General features: G+C 35.4%; 1 protein-coding gene across 4 annotated transcripts in view; it reads left to right on the forward strand.

Moving 5' to 3' along the window:
- The window catches only part of LOC107042033 (PHD finger protein 20-like protein 1), a gene marked incomplete at its 3' end in the record, with an annotated part of 22,946 nt that extends 7,432 nt beyond the window's left edge, over nt 1-15,514 (forward strand). For 3 of the 4 annotated variants that reach the window (XM_015262899.1, XM_015262903.1, XM_015262902.1), the window contains 9 exon segments: nt 2,181-2,281; nt 2,477-2,562; nt 3,667-4,181; nt 4,622-4,941; nt 5,450-5,461; nt 5,675-6,109; nt 10,299-10,643; nt 11,901-12,581; nt 15,233-15,514. In XM_015262899.1, the coding sequence (XP_015118385.1) occupies nt 2,181-2,281; nt 2,477-2,562; nt 3,667-4,181; nt 4,622-4,941; nt 5,450-5,461; nt 5,675-6,109; nt 10,299-10,643; nt 11,901-12,581; nt 15,233-15,514 (2,777 nt within the window). 4 annotated transcript variants of the gene reach the window in all.
- Between the last annotated feature and the right edge of the window lie 211 nt (nt 15,515-15,725).

Raw genomic sequence — 15,725 nt, forward strand, 5'->3', positions numbered from 1 at the left:
CAAAAAAACATTCATATCTTGTCTGACATCTTTGCTACAAACTCGGGTCTTCACCTCGGGTTTTCAATTGAAGGCCCGAGTTTGTAGCAGAGATGTCAGACAAANTAGACCCCACTGGACAATGTTGTCACAATTGCGCTTTTCAATTGAAAACAGACATCATCTTTAGAGACATTTGTCTTGTTTAGAGGCCCTAGTACGCCATTTCTCGACCCGCTCTTTCATTTGAGCCCAAAAAAACATTCATATCTTGTTTGACATCTCTGCTACAAATTCTGGTCATCAACTCTGGTTTTCAGTTGAAATTGGAATTGTTAATTTACACAATAATAGGAGTGCATTGACGATTTTTTCTTAACTCGCAAAAACTTCAAACAATTTGCTACCGATTGGTGATAAAAATTTTTGGAAATAATGAAATAGGGGGGATAACGCCTTTTTTTTCAGGGGTGATTGTTCAAAAATTTATTTTAAAAAAAGTACTAACTAGCAAATGTTTTTTATTAGCTCGCAATGTTCTTCAAAAATACTTCAATGGGGAAAAAAATAAAAATTTGGAATATCTATACATGATAATTTGGAATGATAATTTGGAATATCTATACATGGGGCTAATTGATCGGATCTCGCTAGCTGCGTATCTCATAAATAGCACTAGTAACGCCGCCTCAGCGGTGTCTCTTGGTAACTTTCGGGTGTTAATGACTAACTTCATAGCTTTATCTCTTGAATTTTGAATTCAAACTAATAGTAATTTTTCGTCACTAGGCCGAAAAAAACTTTTCTGCCGAATATGAGTTTGCAGCCCGAGCCGAAGGCGAGGGCTGCAATCATATGAGCTAGAAAAGTTTTTTTTGGCCGTATGACGAACAGTATTTTTTGTTATGATGGCCGTAGGCAGAGATTCACGGAATGACAAAAACGACTGAAAAATGTCCATAATTTGATATGAATTTTGCTTGAGTGATTCCATTCAATTCGAGTGTAGTTATGACATTCAGTGACAAGTGAAAATTGAAAAAGAAATGTTTCAATCGTTTGTTTTTTCTGCCTATAATATGTCATTTTCCGCTACGAGTGGCGCAATCGGCGGTAGGCAGCTAGCGTATAAGAAAGTCTGAATTTGGATCTTTCAAAACAATTATTTCACCTCAAAAAAATTCCATTGAAATTTGCTACTCTGATAGTAACTGCCGTCCAATTTACATAACCACTTAAGGGGAAACCGCACTGCAATTTCAAAATTGCAGATGCCTTTATTTATCGTGCTGAGGAGTGAACTACTTGATTTTTATGTAAAAATATATTAAAAAATGATTAAATTCCATCAGTGAAAACAATAAATTTTGATTTTTTTCACTGATGGAATCTTCAAACATATATTAACGCAATTCTCAATCGATTAACTTGAATTTTGATTTACGCATGCTTGTGTACGTATTACGTATGTGTGAACAAAAATTTGAGTGAATTGGTTGATAATTGCGGCATGAGAACACTTTTGAAAATTTTATTCCTCTAAATCCTCTTTCTAATCAATTGAAAAATTATAACCTCTTTTATTATTATTTTTTTTGCATTAAAACTGAAGTAGTAAACTCATCGGCACGATAAATAAATAGCCCTCCCCTTAATTGTTCATACGGAATCCTTCTTCACTGCTATTAAGTTTTCCTATTTGAGAATGAAATAAATATTTTTTTCATAATTTTCAAGTTTGACAAAGTTACTTTTTGATAAGACAAGAAATTTGATATCTACTCAGCAGAAATATTTTCAGCAGAGATTTTTTTTGCATGCCATTTTTTTTCTGAATTCAATAATTCAATCATTTTTAATTTCCTAATCATTTGTCTTCAATTTCATCATCATCATTGCATGTCTATACATTATTATTTATTTGTTGTTCAAAAAATGGAACTAATAAATGAATAAAAACATGAATTTAATAGTAGTAGAATGGTAAAACAATAAAAGTAAATCAACTGTATTCATCTAACATTAAAATTAATTCTTATTCATGATCATTATTTATTATATATTCGAAAATTATTGATTAACAAGTCGTTTTCCAGTGGCTTATGAATAGAAAATTCCCCACTCTACGCTTCAATTTCTCGTGAATAAAAGACTAATAAAAATGAACAATCCCTCAATTGTTCGCAACCTCTGAATTCCAGAGATCCAAAGCCTCGAGGTTTTTCAACAGGCGAGAGGATCCTGGCCACATGGGCAGATGGCCGCAAGTACCCAGCCACAGTAAAAGCAGTCTTAGGAAACGGTAAGTAAGCTAGACCTAGCCTCATCCGCTCCCATTGTCCCCTCGAATGAGTGCAAGTGAGACAGCCTGCGCAAATCGTACAACAGTTGCCTCTCAGTTGCTTGACGTTTCACCTTCCTATAAATAAACTCAATGAGTCTCGCAGTTTGATTGATAATAACGAAGAGGTACTACCAAATTTGTTGTTATTCACAGATCGTTACGACGTTTTATTCGACGATGGTTATGCCAGAGTCGTTCGCTCATCGAAGATGACTAAAATCGCTGGAGCAGTGGAGAAGGTGAGATTATTGTTGAGGTTATGTTGTGGGGCATATTGACTCTGATCCTGGTCAATTTGACTGTTTATTATCTTTCATTTTGATGTACATTTGATTAGTTTTTATTTTGAGCGATTCGGGATTATTTTTTATTGGAATGGGTGGAACAAGGGGAGGAGTTGAGGTTTCGGGAGGTATGATGGTGGTTTGGAGTTTGTGTTGGGGGATATGGCTAGAGCTATTGAAGTTCATGACAATTTTTGCATATTTTTATCAGGAATGATAGCAAAAATGGTTGAATTTTTATGGAAATTTGGACTGCATTATGTGTAAAATCATGGGGATAGACTTTGGGGATCGATAATGATTCTCGATTTTCTCTCAAGCTCTCCTCGTCGAATCCTAATTCATTCCCAAATAGTCGCTGGCTCCGCACAAGCCTCAATCTCACATCAGTTATTTCTATTCAGTCTTTCTGGTCTGATTAAAGCCTTTTTGGTATTGCACATTTGGTCATTCGTGAGATGAGAAAGTATTCTCTTAAGCCTTGAATGGCTTCAGAGTTTAATTTTTTTTAGAGGTTTTTTTTTTTGTTAATGTCAGATTATTGTCTAGAGTCAGGATTGATAACAAAAATAATTCAATTTTATTGCGAATTTAAGTGGATAAAATATAAAATCATAAGGATTAAATCACAAGGACTTTGGGTGTCAGTAACGATTACAATTGCTCTCGATTTCTCTCCGCTGTTTTCATCCTGACTCATTCGCGAACAGTTACTGGCTCAAAATGCTTCTTATATCACACCTCAATGAGATCGAATCGAACTCAATCTCAAACCTATTGTTTCTATTTTTATTTTGTTTTTCTGATCTGATTAATTGCCTTTTTGGTATTGTACATTCGGTCAATCTGGAGATGAGGGTGACATTTCTCTTAAGACTTGAATGGCTTCTGAGTTTATATTTTTTTCCGAATTCGTTGTGTTTGTTAATGATCATGATTGATAAGGAAAATTGTCTAGTTTCACCAGAAATTCAAATTCATGAAATATACAATCATAAGGATAAAAGTCATTGACATCATCAATTAACTATGAATTTTGCTCTCCATCAATTAAACTAGTCAAGTACCCAGCAGCGGTTACCGATGGAACCCGAGACATATATAGGAAGTAAACAAGAGAGAAGAGACAAAAAACGAAAGCACACAGTGACAGAATTATTCAATAGTAGAAAACGCACAAAGGCAGACAAGGAAGGGCCCTTGAAGAAAGAAGAGATGCCTGACGCCCCAGAACAAGAATCTGAAATTCTTGAGGCCAGTGGAGTAGCCCCGAGCTACGACTCTGGGCCAGAGATGCTGAAGGGTTTCCCAAGTCCTAAGAAAGCTAAGAACTTCTCCAAGAAGAAGAGGCAACCAGAGTACCCCAAGGTGGTGGACACGGATCAGGATCTGGAGGACGATCCAGGGCCTGAGTGGGTGAATGGAGAGCCTCAGGGGATCGAGGCCTTCACCACTGATGGAAGCAGAAGGTCTGTCATTGTTCCTGATAAGAGATTACCTGCTGGATGGCAGAAGCATTTTGTACAGAGAAAGACTGGGAATTCTGCTGGGAAGTGGGACGTTCTCTTCGTTCAGTGAGTTTTATTGAATTAATTGGATAATTTTTTGTGAAGATTTAACATTTATTCTCTAGTTTTTAGTTTCATCCAACAATAATTGTATTTTTATCCTCAAAATTTCCATTTTTATTTGATCCGTTGTTGAATTAATTCAGATTTAAAATTATTTTGTCGATAGTTCTTCCCTTTCCTCGATCAGATATGATTATTATTTTAATTCTCTTGCATGATGAATTTTTTCAAGAATTTTTTGTCAGGAACAAACGAATATTTCATTTTATTCTCCAGTCTCAATCTTTATCCAAAGATAATAGATTCATTTTCCATTTTAATTTAATCTATTTATACATCTGTTTATATTTGTAATTGTCTTTTCGAGTCTTTTAATTTTTTTTCTAAATTTACCTTGGATGATGAATGTATTTATGACAATTTCGTGATATTTTCTGTTGCAGCAAATCATCTGGAAAAAAGTTTAGATCCCGAAGTGACTTAAAGACCTTCTTCGAGGGTCAGGGTCAGATGCACTACAACACCGACATGTTTGACTTCTGCATTCACCGAAGGAAAAAGTCCGGAGGAGGAAGAAACTATTCGGTGAAGGCGGAGAGTCCTGTAGACACCCCAAAGAAGATCAAGACACTTCTGCCGAAGGCTAAGACCAGTCCTACTGCCACTGTGGGCTCTGAAAATCTTCTGCTCAGTCCTGCTAATTCTCCGTATTCCCCAGCACCTGTTAATGCTCCTGGGGTTGCCACTCCCACTGATCCAAGTGGTGAGTATTTTTTAAAATTAAAAGTCTTCAAAGTATCTTGAAATAAAAAATCTACAATTTCATTTGCAGTTGCAAAATAAATCCTTACAAAAACGTAAATAATTCAGGAAAATTGTTTAACTAGATTAAATCAGGTATATCAGGTATGAACGGCTTATTTATAAATTTTCTTGAATTGATTTTTATTTATTAAAATCAGTACCTGAGGGGGAAAAGTCTTTCAATTGATATAAATCATCTGTAATTATTATTTTCAAATTCATCTTGGTAATCATTCAGTTTACATACTTAACTAATCAACTAATTGATTAATCAATTAATTAGAAAAAAAAATAGTGGGGAATAAAAAAATATAATGGGGAATTTCCACAAAAAAAATTACAAAAAAGGTTTTTCACTTTTTTTCCTGAAATTGATGGAATTTTTTCATCAAAAATTTATTTTTAAAAACGCCTAAGCGATTGAAAATTGAATACTCACATAATTTATCCCATTTTTCTGCTGCAAGGAGTCATTTATTGTAAGTCAAACCCTAAGAAATAAAAAAAAAAGCATTCGACATATTCATTTCTATCACAAAATTGTTCTAATTGATTAATTAAATTAATGGAATCAATTCATTCAATTCCAATTCAAATTGAAAAATGAAAAAAAATAATAATTCAAATTAATTAATCAATTTAAATCTTATTGAAATCTTATCTTATTATTATCTTATTTAACTCTTATTTAGCGGTATTCGTGGGAGGCCTTCGTGTAGAGATGGAAGACGGTGCCTTCAAGTGTCCCATCGAAGGCTGTGCGAAGACCTTCCGCAAGGAGAATCTTCTCCAAATGCACATAAAGCACTACCACAAGGAATACTCGCAATACGTGGGCTCCACCCCCAACGTAGCGGATTTGGCGTACGCTAGGACTATTGGGGAGTCCATCCAAGACGTCACTCCCAAGAAAACCGCTGACAAACGCAAATCCCTGCCGGAGAGGTCCATTCACTCGTTCTCCTCAATATCGCCACTCACTGCCCCAATTCAAAACACTACGATTTCTGATGGAAACACAACTCGCGAGGATTCCAAGCTCGAGATGATGTCACCGATGTCGAATTCCAGCATGGATATCACGGATGATGGGGTCCAGAGGACGGAAATTGGAGCCATGTCCCCAGGTAAAGAGAAGCTGACTGAATTGGGGGAATTTGAAGTGGGATTTGGAAACTCACGGATTTATTTTAGCGATATCTCAACACGGGGTCGGTTTATCAGAATTTATGAAAAAAACGTTTTTAAAGAGAATTGAATTTCCAAAAAAAATGTTTGCTGATATTTTTTGATAAACCCATTTATTACTGAGATATTGAGAAATTGAAAAAGCAGGGTACCGAGTCTCATCGACAGAAAACATTAGACCGTTACTTTTTGCGTTTTTAATCTTTTCTTTTTTTATTTCCACCAAATCCATTGGTAGTAAGCTTCCGAATGGACACGTAGCAATTTCATTCTGTGACGTATTGAGACCGATCAATACGTCGATTAGAATAATATTAAGAGACATTCGGTCGAAATAACTAGATCATGGGAAAGAGGAATATGATTTCTCTTTCCTGTGATCCAGACATGAGCTCAGTAGTCACATGGTGTGATTTAGACATCATGGTCAGCGGTCTCACGGTGGCACCTGAGTCCAGCTTCCCCTGAAGGAGCTGTTTGACTGTATTAGTCTGTGTCAATGATGACATATGACTGTGTTGGTCAGGGCGAATCGTGGGACTGCTTACCCTACACTTTTAGGTCTTGAGCGCTTTGCAAAGTCTCTGTAAGGGCAGAGTACGATTGGGAGTGAAGCTGGACGGTCATTCCAGCTCCTCCACATTTAATAACGCGTAAACCGTATCCCAAATCCCAACCCTGTAGTGTATTTTAGTAAATAGTTCAGTATAGCTTTTACCAATTACACTCGGTGTTTCAATGAGAAGTACCTTCCCAAGATCCAATATCCCACAACAGACCGAAGTGAGCGAACCCCCGTGAGCTCACCGCGGAAGCTAGCCCAGTTGAAGTGAAGACAAATATAAGAAAGATGAGAAGAAAACAGCTCGTTTTACTTGAGTTTAACCCGGGGTTAAACTCAAAACGTCACAATTCTACAATTAAAAAATGACAATTTCACGTGCTAGCATATATGCTACCAATTCATCAAATATTTACACCTCTTAAAATAGGTCACACCTCTAAAAGTCGCAAGAGTGCTTTTATGACAGTTATGACCTGTTTTACCAAAGATTGACATAATATAAAATAGAAATGAACATACGTTTTTTATACATGACTTTTTAAGTCGTCCAGATTCGGAAATCATTGATAAAATGACGACGTACTGAAACGATCGATAAAAAATTGTCTATATAAGTGTGACTCGATAATATTGACTAGTAGTCAAAATTTCGGATGTTCATTCCAACTTTTACGTGTTTTATGGAACGTCAAATTCACTCTCAGATGGCAAAACGGTAAAAACACAAATATCTTGAAAACGTTGTACCAACGGTTATTCATATTTTGATTAATTAATCTTGATAGGAGACAACAAGATAAGTATTTTGAAAAAAAAGAAGAATGAAATCAAACCAGTAGTTTGGGAGATATTGAGCAGAACAGTTTTTCATAAAAAGTTAAATACACAATCCTACAAAATTACCAGCTTTTTTTGGCACAGAGATGAGACTGCCACCACTAGAAAGATTTTTGCATAAGTCCTCAAAATGACCCAAAATCGCCTTTTGCAAAATTTAATTAAAATTTAATTAAAACATAACGCCTGTGTCTATTGAGCTGAAAAAAAAGCAACGTAAAGACCGGAAATTATAGTTCTAGATGGGGTCGGGTAGTTTTAATCATAAGCAGGAAATTATTCATAAAAAATTCCACATTTTTTGAGTAAAATTACATTTATTTTTTGAAAGAATGTCATGGCGGCAAGAGTCTGAAGTTGCATTAAAGTTTTGTGGATTGAATTGAATTGATTGAATTTAATTTTTTTTCTACGTCAAAATATTCCTTATCGTAGTATCCATCAAATCATATTATAATATCTTCATTTAACCAAGGACGACTTGGTAATAATTTGCATTTTTCAACTTTTCGATTAAATCGATGTATACACGATAACTCTCTAAAAAATTGAGATAGAAAGTTGAAATGGCACGATTGTAGCTCTCGTGACGTTGCAGAATGGGATTTTGGATGGGCGAAATCGGATAAGTCGTTTAGAAGATCTTAGTTTTAAGGCTTTTGCGGCCATGATTATTGATATCATTGGCTTTCGAATGGATGTGGTAGATATTCAACTTTTTGTAAAAAAAACTGTTATGCTATGTTATGATTTCATTTTTAGTGTTTCCTAAATACTCGTTCTGATGCGTCCTATCACGATCAATCAAAATATAAACAACCGTTGGTACAAAGTTTTCAAGATAATTGCATTTTTACCATTTTTTTTATCTAAGAGTGAATATGACGTTCCATAATACGCGTAAAAGTTAGAATGAACGTCCGAAATTTTGGCTAGTAGTCAGTATTATCGAGTTACATTTATGTATAAAATTTGCACGCCGCAGGCACACCTGTCTAAAACACTGCCTACGACCCTCATGACAAATAGTACATTACATGCCCGAGCCGTGGAAAATAGATCACCGTTCCCCACGTGCAAGATTGCCTTCTGAGCCGAAGGCGAGGATGGCAAGCACGTGGGGGAGGGTGATATGTTTTCCATGGCGAGGTGTGTATATTAATTTTCGTGTCGAGGGACCTGGAAAACGCCAATTTTGTGGCGTGCGGCGCCACGAAAATGGGGTTTTCCATGTCCCGTGACACGAAAAAATAATATTCGACACACGGGCGCAGAAAAATTTTCTGACTCAGATGATTTGCATCACTCGTCTTCGGCTCGTACTGCAACCTCATATTCGCCAGAAAATTTTTCATGCGCCCTAGTATCGAAATGTACTATTGTCGATCGTTTCAGAACATGCTGGCATCTAAAAAAATTCACACATCGTCATTTTATCAATGATTTTCGAATCTGGACGACTTAAAAAGTCATATAAAATAAACGTATGTTCTGTTTCATATTATGTCAATCTTTGGTAAAACATGTCATAGCTGTGATAGAGACAGGGGGTGTGGCCTTATTTTAAAAGGTGTAAATCTTTGATGAATTGCTAGGATATTTTGACGTGAAATTGCACTGAGAAGAAAAACTATTTTTGCCAAATATTCATTGAATCGAGAGAAGCATTTATTTTTTTGAAAGTCGTTTTTCTCCAATCGAGTAATTCCCAGGCGAGTCTGATTAGGTTTCAATTGTAGCAATCATGATGCTCTAGAGGATGACTGTGTTGCACATGAACTTCTCCAATGATTACTCATTTTTCCTGAATTTCTTATTTTCTAGAGGGAAGAATTTCGTTTAATTTTTCAATGTTGATAATTATTGAGGGAGTTCACTCGAGGTCATAACTAACATGTTCATCCTCTAGAGCAATATAATTGACATAAGCGAAACTCCAATGGTGAAACAGTATTAAAAACATAAATAGTTCTCCTAAATAAACGGATATTTTGAAAAAATAATTTTTTTCTCAGTGTGCAATTTTTAATTTTTAGAATGAAATTGCTACTCATCCATTCGGAAGCTTACTACTAATGGAATTGATAGAAATAAAAAAAGGCTAATAACGCATATACTAATGGTCCAATGTCTTCTGCCGGATAGTCTCGGTTACTTGCTTGTTTTCGTGACGATTTATAAAAAAATTCCGAAAAATCTGTACGTACATACGGACATACAGACATTTTCTAAAAACATCATATCTTCACATTTCATGATATTCTACATCATTTCCAAGTAAAATTAGAAGATTGTCAAAATGGATGATTATAAAGATTCCGTTCGGAAGCAAAAATATTAATGAAAGTTTAATTTTTTTATTTTGTACATATCTCTGAAACGATTAGATTTATCAAAAAAAAAACAAAAGAATTTTTTTGTAATAAACAAAATTTTGAAATTATGAAGGAAATTGAGTGCATGCACAATTTTCAGATAGAAATTGAAATGATTTCATCTTCTGAATGTTTCTAAACAATGGAGCTTATTTAAAATATCAAAAGGTTTTTTCTTTTGTAATAAGCACAATTTGCAATCAAAAAATGTCAACGATTTTTTGTAAACGTAACTATTACGGAAATACTTGAGAAGAAAGTACATTAACATTTTATTTCAATAGAGTAAAATTATCAAAGATGTATATTTTGATTTTTATCATCTATTAAAATATTCATTTTGATCTCCAGGTGCATTATTCGATATGAAAATTCGAGAAGAGAAGACTCAAGTGGGGATTAAAACTCTCCTCCCTGTGAGGCCCAGTGCAACAGACCCCCAGAGGACAGATCGGTCAAAGTCTGTCGACGAATCGAATAATTTTGATAAATTGAAGGGCCAGAGGAAACGACATTTGTCCGAATACAGCTCTGACACTTCTACAAAAAGCAGGAAACCCAAGGGCATACAGGAGTTTACCGAGGAGTATGGAGATCTGGATGACAGTGCCCTGGATGCTGAAGGACCTGCTGGACTCGTGTACAGATATAGTCGGAGGAAATCTGACCCAAAAAGTGATGAGAACAGTCAGAGCAGTAAGTTCCCTCGTGGATAATCGTTGAATATAATTTATTTTCCAATAATGAGCAGGTTAAGTATTGATTGTTGATGATTCGGTGTTGGCAGAGTGAGTTTTCCCATCTTTTTTTTTCTGAAAGTCTTATGCACTTCAATTAAAAAAAAAACTAATAAAATTGTCATTATTTGTTTTGAAGTTATTTAATATGTACAAAAGGATTTTTAATCTTTTGAAAAGAATTTCTTAACAACAATTTCATTTAAAGAGTGAAAGATACCGCGTGGATAATCATCAAATCATCATTAAATATCAATTATTGCTGTAATGAGTGATTTTGGAGAAGAGGGAGGGAATATTTTTTTTCTGACAATTTTAATTCACTTAAACCATTGAAAATAATGCATCCGTCAATTCTCAATTATTGATGATTCAGAGTTGACAAAGCGAATTTTTCAATTTTTTAAATTTTCATTTTCATAGTCTTTTATAGAAATTCATCGAATTTTCATTATCTAAAACTATCCCATTTTTTAATCACTTAGAAACATATTTTTAGTCTTTTAAAAACAATTCTTAACAATCAGATTCCATTTTCTACAGAAAATAGTTCCTGACATTCTCCTGAACCCAGTGAAAGTATGCACACAACAATTCTTAGCTATTGATGATCCAGAATTGACAGAGAAATTTTCTTTTTATTTTCAAAGTCTTTTTATGAGCTTTAATGTAGAAGAAAATTTACTAAATTCTCAGCAGTAATATCACGAGACGTCGAGAAGTTTTGCAGATTAAAATTTTTGTGCAAAACTTATCCCGACCCTTGGTACGCAGGAAAACATGAGGGAAATGTCCGATTAATTTTGGAGGTCGAGTGGTATTCGACTGATTATTTTTGGTAATCGAATCCTTCCCAAACCGACTCATTTTGACTTTCTTCATGACTTTCTTTCACTCCACAGGATAATATTTGACAGTTATTTGGTTAGAGAAACAATTGCAGAGTTAGAGGGAAATTATCAAAGGTTAGGGGGAAATGACCGCTGTAATTTTAATTGGGAAGTACTTCATATTATTGAATACTGAACTCTGATTGGCCCAGGGAAGGCCAGATCCGATTACCAAAAATAATCATCATTAATTTCGAAGTTTTTAAATATCCACAAAATTTTTTTTATTTATTGAAAACAATTTGAAAAATAAGAATTTCCTCCAGATGATATTCAAATTCTTCAAGAACAATTCAAAATTAATTTTCAAAAATCCTGAATTTCAGACGGTGAAGGTGCGATGATAGAAGTAAATGGTGAGCTAGTGAAAGTCGAGCAACTAGAAAGAGAAGAAATAATAAATTGCACATGTGGAATAACCGAGGAGGACGGTTTGATGGTTCAGTGTGAATTATGCCTGTGCTGGCAGCATGGCCACTGCAGTGCTATCGAGCGAGAGCGAGATGTCCCTGAGAAGTACGTATGCTACATCTGCAGGAATCCTTGGAGAGGCAGGTCCTCCATGAAGTACAGCCACGACCAGGACTGGATAAAAGAAGGGAAGCTAGAGATCCTGGAGAATAGAACAAGGGATTTGGAGGCGATAAACAAGAGAACAGCAATGTTGAAGAGGTCCTGGGACCTGGTGGGGGCACTAATCCACATCCAGGAGACCCTCCACAGTCTGAGGGTCAAAATCAATGTGGCCCAGAAGAAAGATCACCCTAAGCTCTACCTATGGGCCAACAACTGGGAGAAATCCGAGATTCCAGACGTCAATTTGGATCCTGTCCCAATCATGAAGGTTCTCCTTCCTAAAACCGAGGCTGAGGATGTTTTTGTAGACCCTAAAGTGAAAAATGAAGAGACTAATGATGATAAAGCTGGCAGAAGTGATAACGAGGGGAAATCGATAGCTTCTGATTCAGAGCTGATGAAGATCCTGGAGGAGGACAATTCTGTGATAGGTAACTAGAGAAACGATTTTTCTAGGTTTAAAATTGCCTATAAGAAATTCATTTCAACATTGTTTGATGAATCCACCAGTTTTGGAGAGGGATTTTTTTTAGAACATATTAAAGTAGCTCTACCCCTACGGGTGGACTCGTTGAGTGCTTTTGAAAAAAAAAAAGATTCTAAAAATAATTTTTTTGATGTCTAAATTATTAAAATAATTTATAAAGGACATAAGCATAAGAATTATTTCATTATTAATTGTTTTCAATAAAAGTATGAATAAATAGATTTTCAATTGACTAGCTTGGAAAAATTAGTGGCAACACTGTAGGATAATTTGACGGGCGAGAGAGGTGAGAGAGGTCCCGCCAAGTGGCAGCTGACCGAGCCGCCGTTGCCACGTCTACTCCTGTTTACAGTCTCCCGTGATTCTAGTTGAAAATTGTTAATAATAAATAAAACTAAACGATAAATCGTTATCTAACAGGTGCCAATATTTTTTATAATTTTTTCTCGTTTTTAGGAAAAAAAATTAGATTTTAATCTTTGTCTTAACCGGAGCTGCGTCAAATTTAGCGTTTTTCTCATAAGACCCTGTGTTAAATAATGAATTTTCAACATTTTCATTTATAAAAACTTGAACGACAATTAAATGAGGAAAAAAATTACGATTCCGAATCACACAGAGTTTTTAGGCGATTTGTTGTAGTTTTTAAACATCTTTGAATTGAAATATAACCTCCTAAGGGTAGAGCTACTTTAACCCTCCTGAACTGGCTAGATCTCTTACGTCTCACTTGCACTGCAGTGGCACCCTATAGGTTGAGTAGTTGGCGGCGGTGCGCCACTCTACCCGCCAGTTCAGGAGGGTTAAACTAGCAGGGGTTTGCGCCCATCCGACCGAAGGCATGTGATTGTTACTGTTTGCGTTATTAGTGCTTTTCGTTTGTTCATTTCTACTAATTCCATTGGTCGTAAACTTCCGAATAGATCCGTAGCAATTTCCTATCCTTAAAACTTCAACCACATTCCACCGGATGAAATTGAACCTTTCGATGAAATAGATTCATACATAAGGCTAAAAGTTTCACAACCGCTCGGCCGATTTCACCCATCCAAAATACCAACCCTCCATATTAAGGGGGAAATCGCATTAGGAGGCTTGTTTTTGTTTTTTTTTTTGAAATTTTTTTAAAAGTATATTTTCAAGTATTTTTTATCGAAAACTTCAAAGTTATAAGCTGCTGTTCATAGAGGTCTGTCTTCAGAGTCCACTTTTCACATGCAATGTTCAGAGCGCAAATTTCACCTGAAAGCAACGAACATAATTTTTTATATCGTTTACGTATTTTTTTATTAATTCAACCAACTTTTAACTAGAAATATTAAAAATAGAAAAATTGAGAGGCGTTTGAAAAAAAAAAATTCAAATTTTCACTTTTTTCTGGTCTGTTTTCAGAAATAAAACATACTAAAAATTATTATATTTTCCAAAATTAGATTGAATTAATAGATAAGTTCGTAACAAATAATCATAACTTTGGTTTTTGAAAATCGATCAATAATTCGCCGAGTTATCGTGCACGTGAATTGAAAAAAGGCATTGCGAAAAAAACGCATTTGAACGAAATAATACCGAAAACGAGAAATTCAAGTAAGTAATAAATTATATGAAGCGCTTACATCTCAATTTGCGATTCCAGCACCATACAGCAATCCTTTTTCTTCTTCATAGGCATGGTTCAGTTCCATCACCTCCTCTTTTCTTGCTTTCCTCGCTTCCTTCGTCTCCAGAGCGCTACGTCTGTTTTGTCGTTTAACGCGCTGCTTGTCTATTTGTTATCAATAACTGAAGCTCCGCGAGCCAACTGCAATCTCCAATTCGTTCATGACCCTTAGTAGGGCAGAATTTGTCGCGTTGAATGAGACAGCAGCTAAAAATGATGCTAGTTCCATCACTTTTAAGCCACAATGGAAATGTTTTGGAGCCCAGCGCCAAACTCTACAATTGAAACTCGTTTGCATTTTGTGCGTGACCACCTAAACATTTTATCAATAAATCTTCTCACAACAAATCTTCAAATATAGGAAGTATTTCACTATCACATGAGAGTCATACACTTCAAAGATCGAGTGTTCTGCGGTTGAGAGGTTTTCATGATTCAGGAACTTTAAGGGCGAGGTTTATAGTAGAGTGTCAATTTCTCATTTATAATCTCCACTACCACTCCACTACCCATGGAATTGGTAGAAATGAAAAAAGAAAAAGAGTGGTAGCACATTAAGAAACGGTCAGATGGCTTCTACCAAAAAGGCTCGAACCCCTACTTATTTTGTGAAAAGTTATAAAAAAATCGCAGAATTTTGCACGCACATGTGGACACACAGTCTATAAAAACATCATATCTCGAAGTTTAATGACATTCTGAATCATTTCCAAGCATAATTAGAAAATCGAAAAATCGACTGATTATAAAGCTTCCATTTGGAAGCAACAAAAAATCACAAGTTTCCTTTGGAGCTATTTTTCCCCAGAATATTAATGTAAGTCAATTTTATCTCTATTTAGCATCACTTTACTCCTGTCTTCATGATTGTTCACGTGAAAATTATGTCAATAAACATCACATTTCAAAATTAATTGGGTTTTTTTTTGCGATAGGCAATCAGGGAAACGATGCAAAGGGATGTAAAAAGGAAGAGGAGAAGGCTGAGGGACATATTTTGCTGGACGCCTTGACTAGGGGCGAGGGGAAGGAGGAGCTGAAGACAGAGGAGAAGCCTGACGTACCTTTTGAGACTGTCAAACAGATGCAGCCTGTTGTACCTGAGCCTGAGGCACCTATCGACCCTTATGAGTGCAGGCTGAGGCTGTTGGAGCATATCGAACATTTTCAGAATCATCTGGATGCTAAGTTGATGGAGGTGGAGGCACAAGTCGATGGTGAGCAACAGGAAATGCAACAGTTGTTTTTTTAAAATTGATATTTAGTTTAGCTATTTATTTTTTATTTTTTAAATAAGAGACTTAGATGATACTTTTAACAAACATTTTATTGGAAATTTCAAGTGTAACGAAAAGGTTTTCTTGACATTATTTTTCATAAATTTATTAGTTTCAATTTAGAAACTATTCTACACAAGGTTTTCTTCTC

Source organism: Diachasma alloeum, unplaced genomic scaffold (genome assembly GCF_001412515.2).
Source record: "Diachasma alloeum isolate Michigan unplaced genomic scaffold, Dall2.0 Dall_scaffold_00404, whole genome shotgun sequence".
NCBI classification, from domain to species: Eukaryota; Metazoa; Arthropoda; class Insecta; order Hymenoptera; family Braconidae; genus Diachasma; species Diachasma alloeum.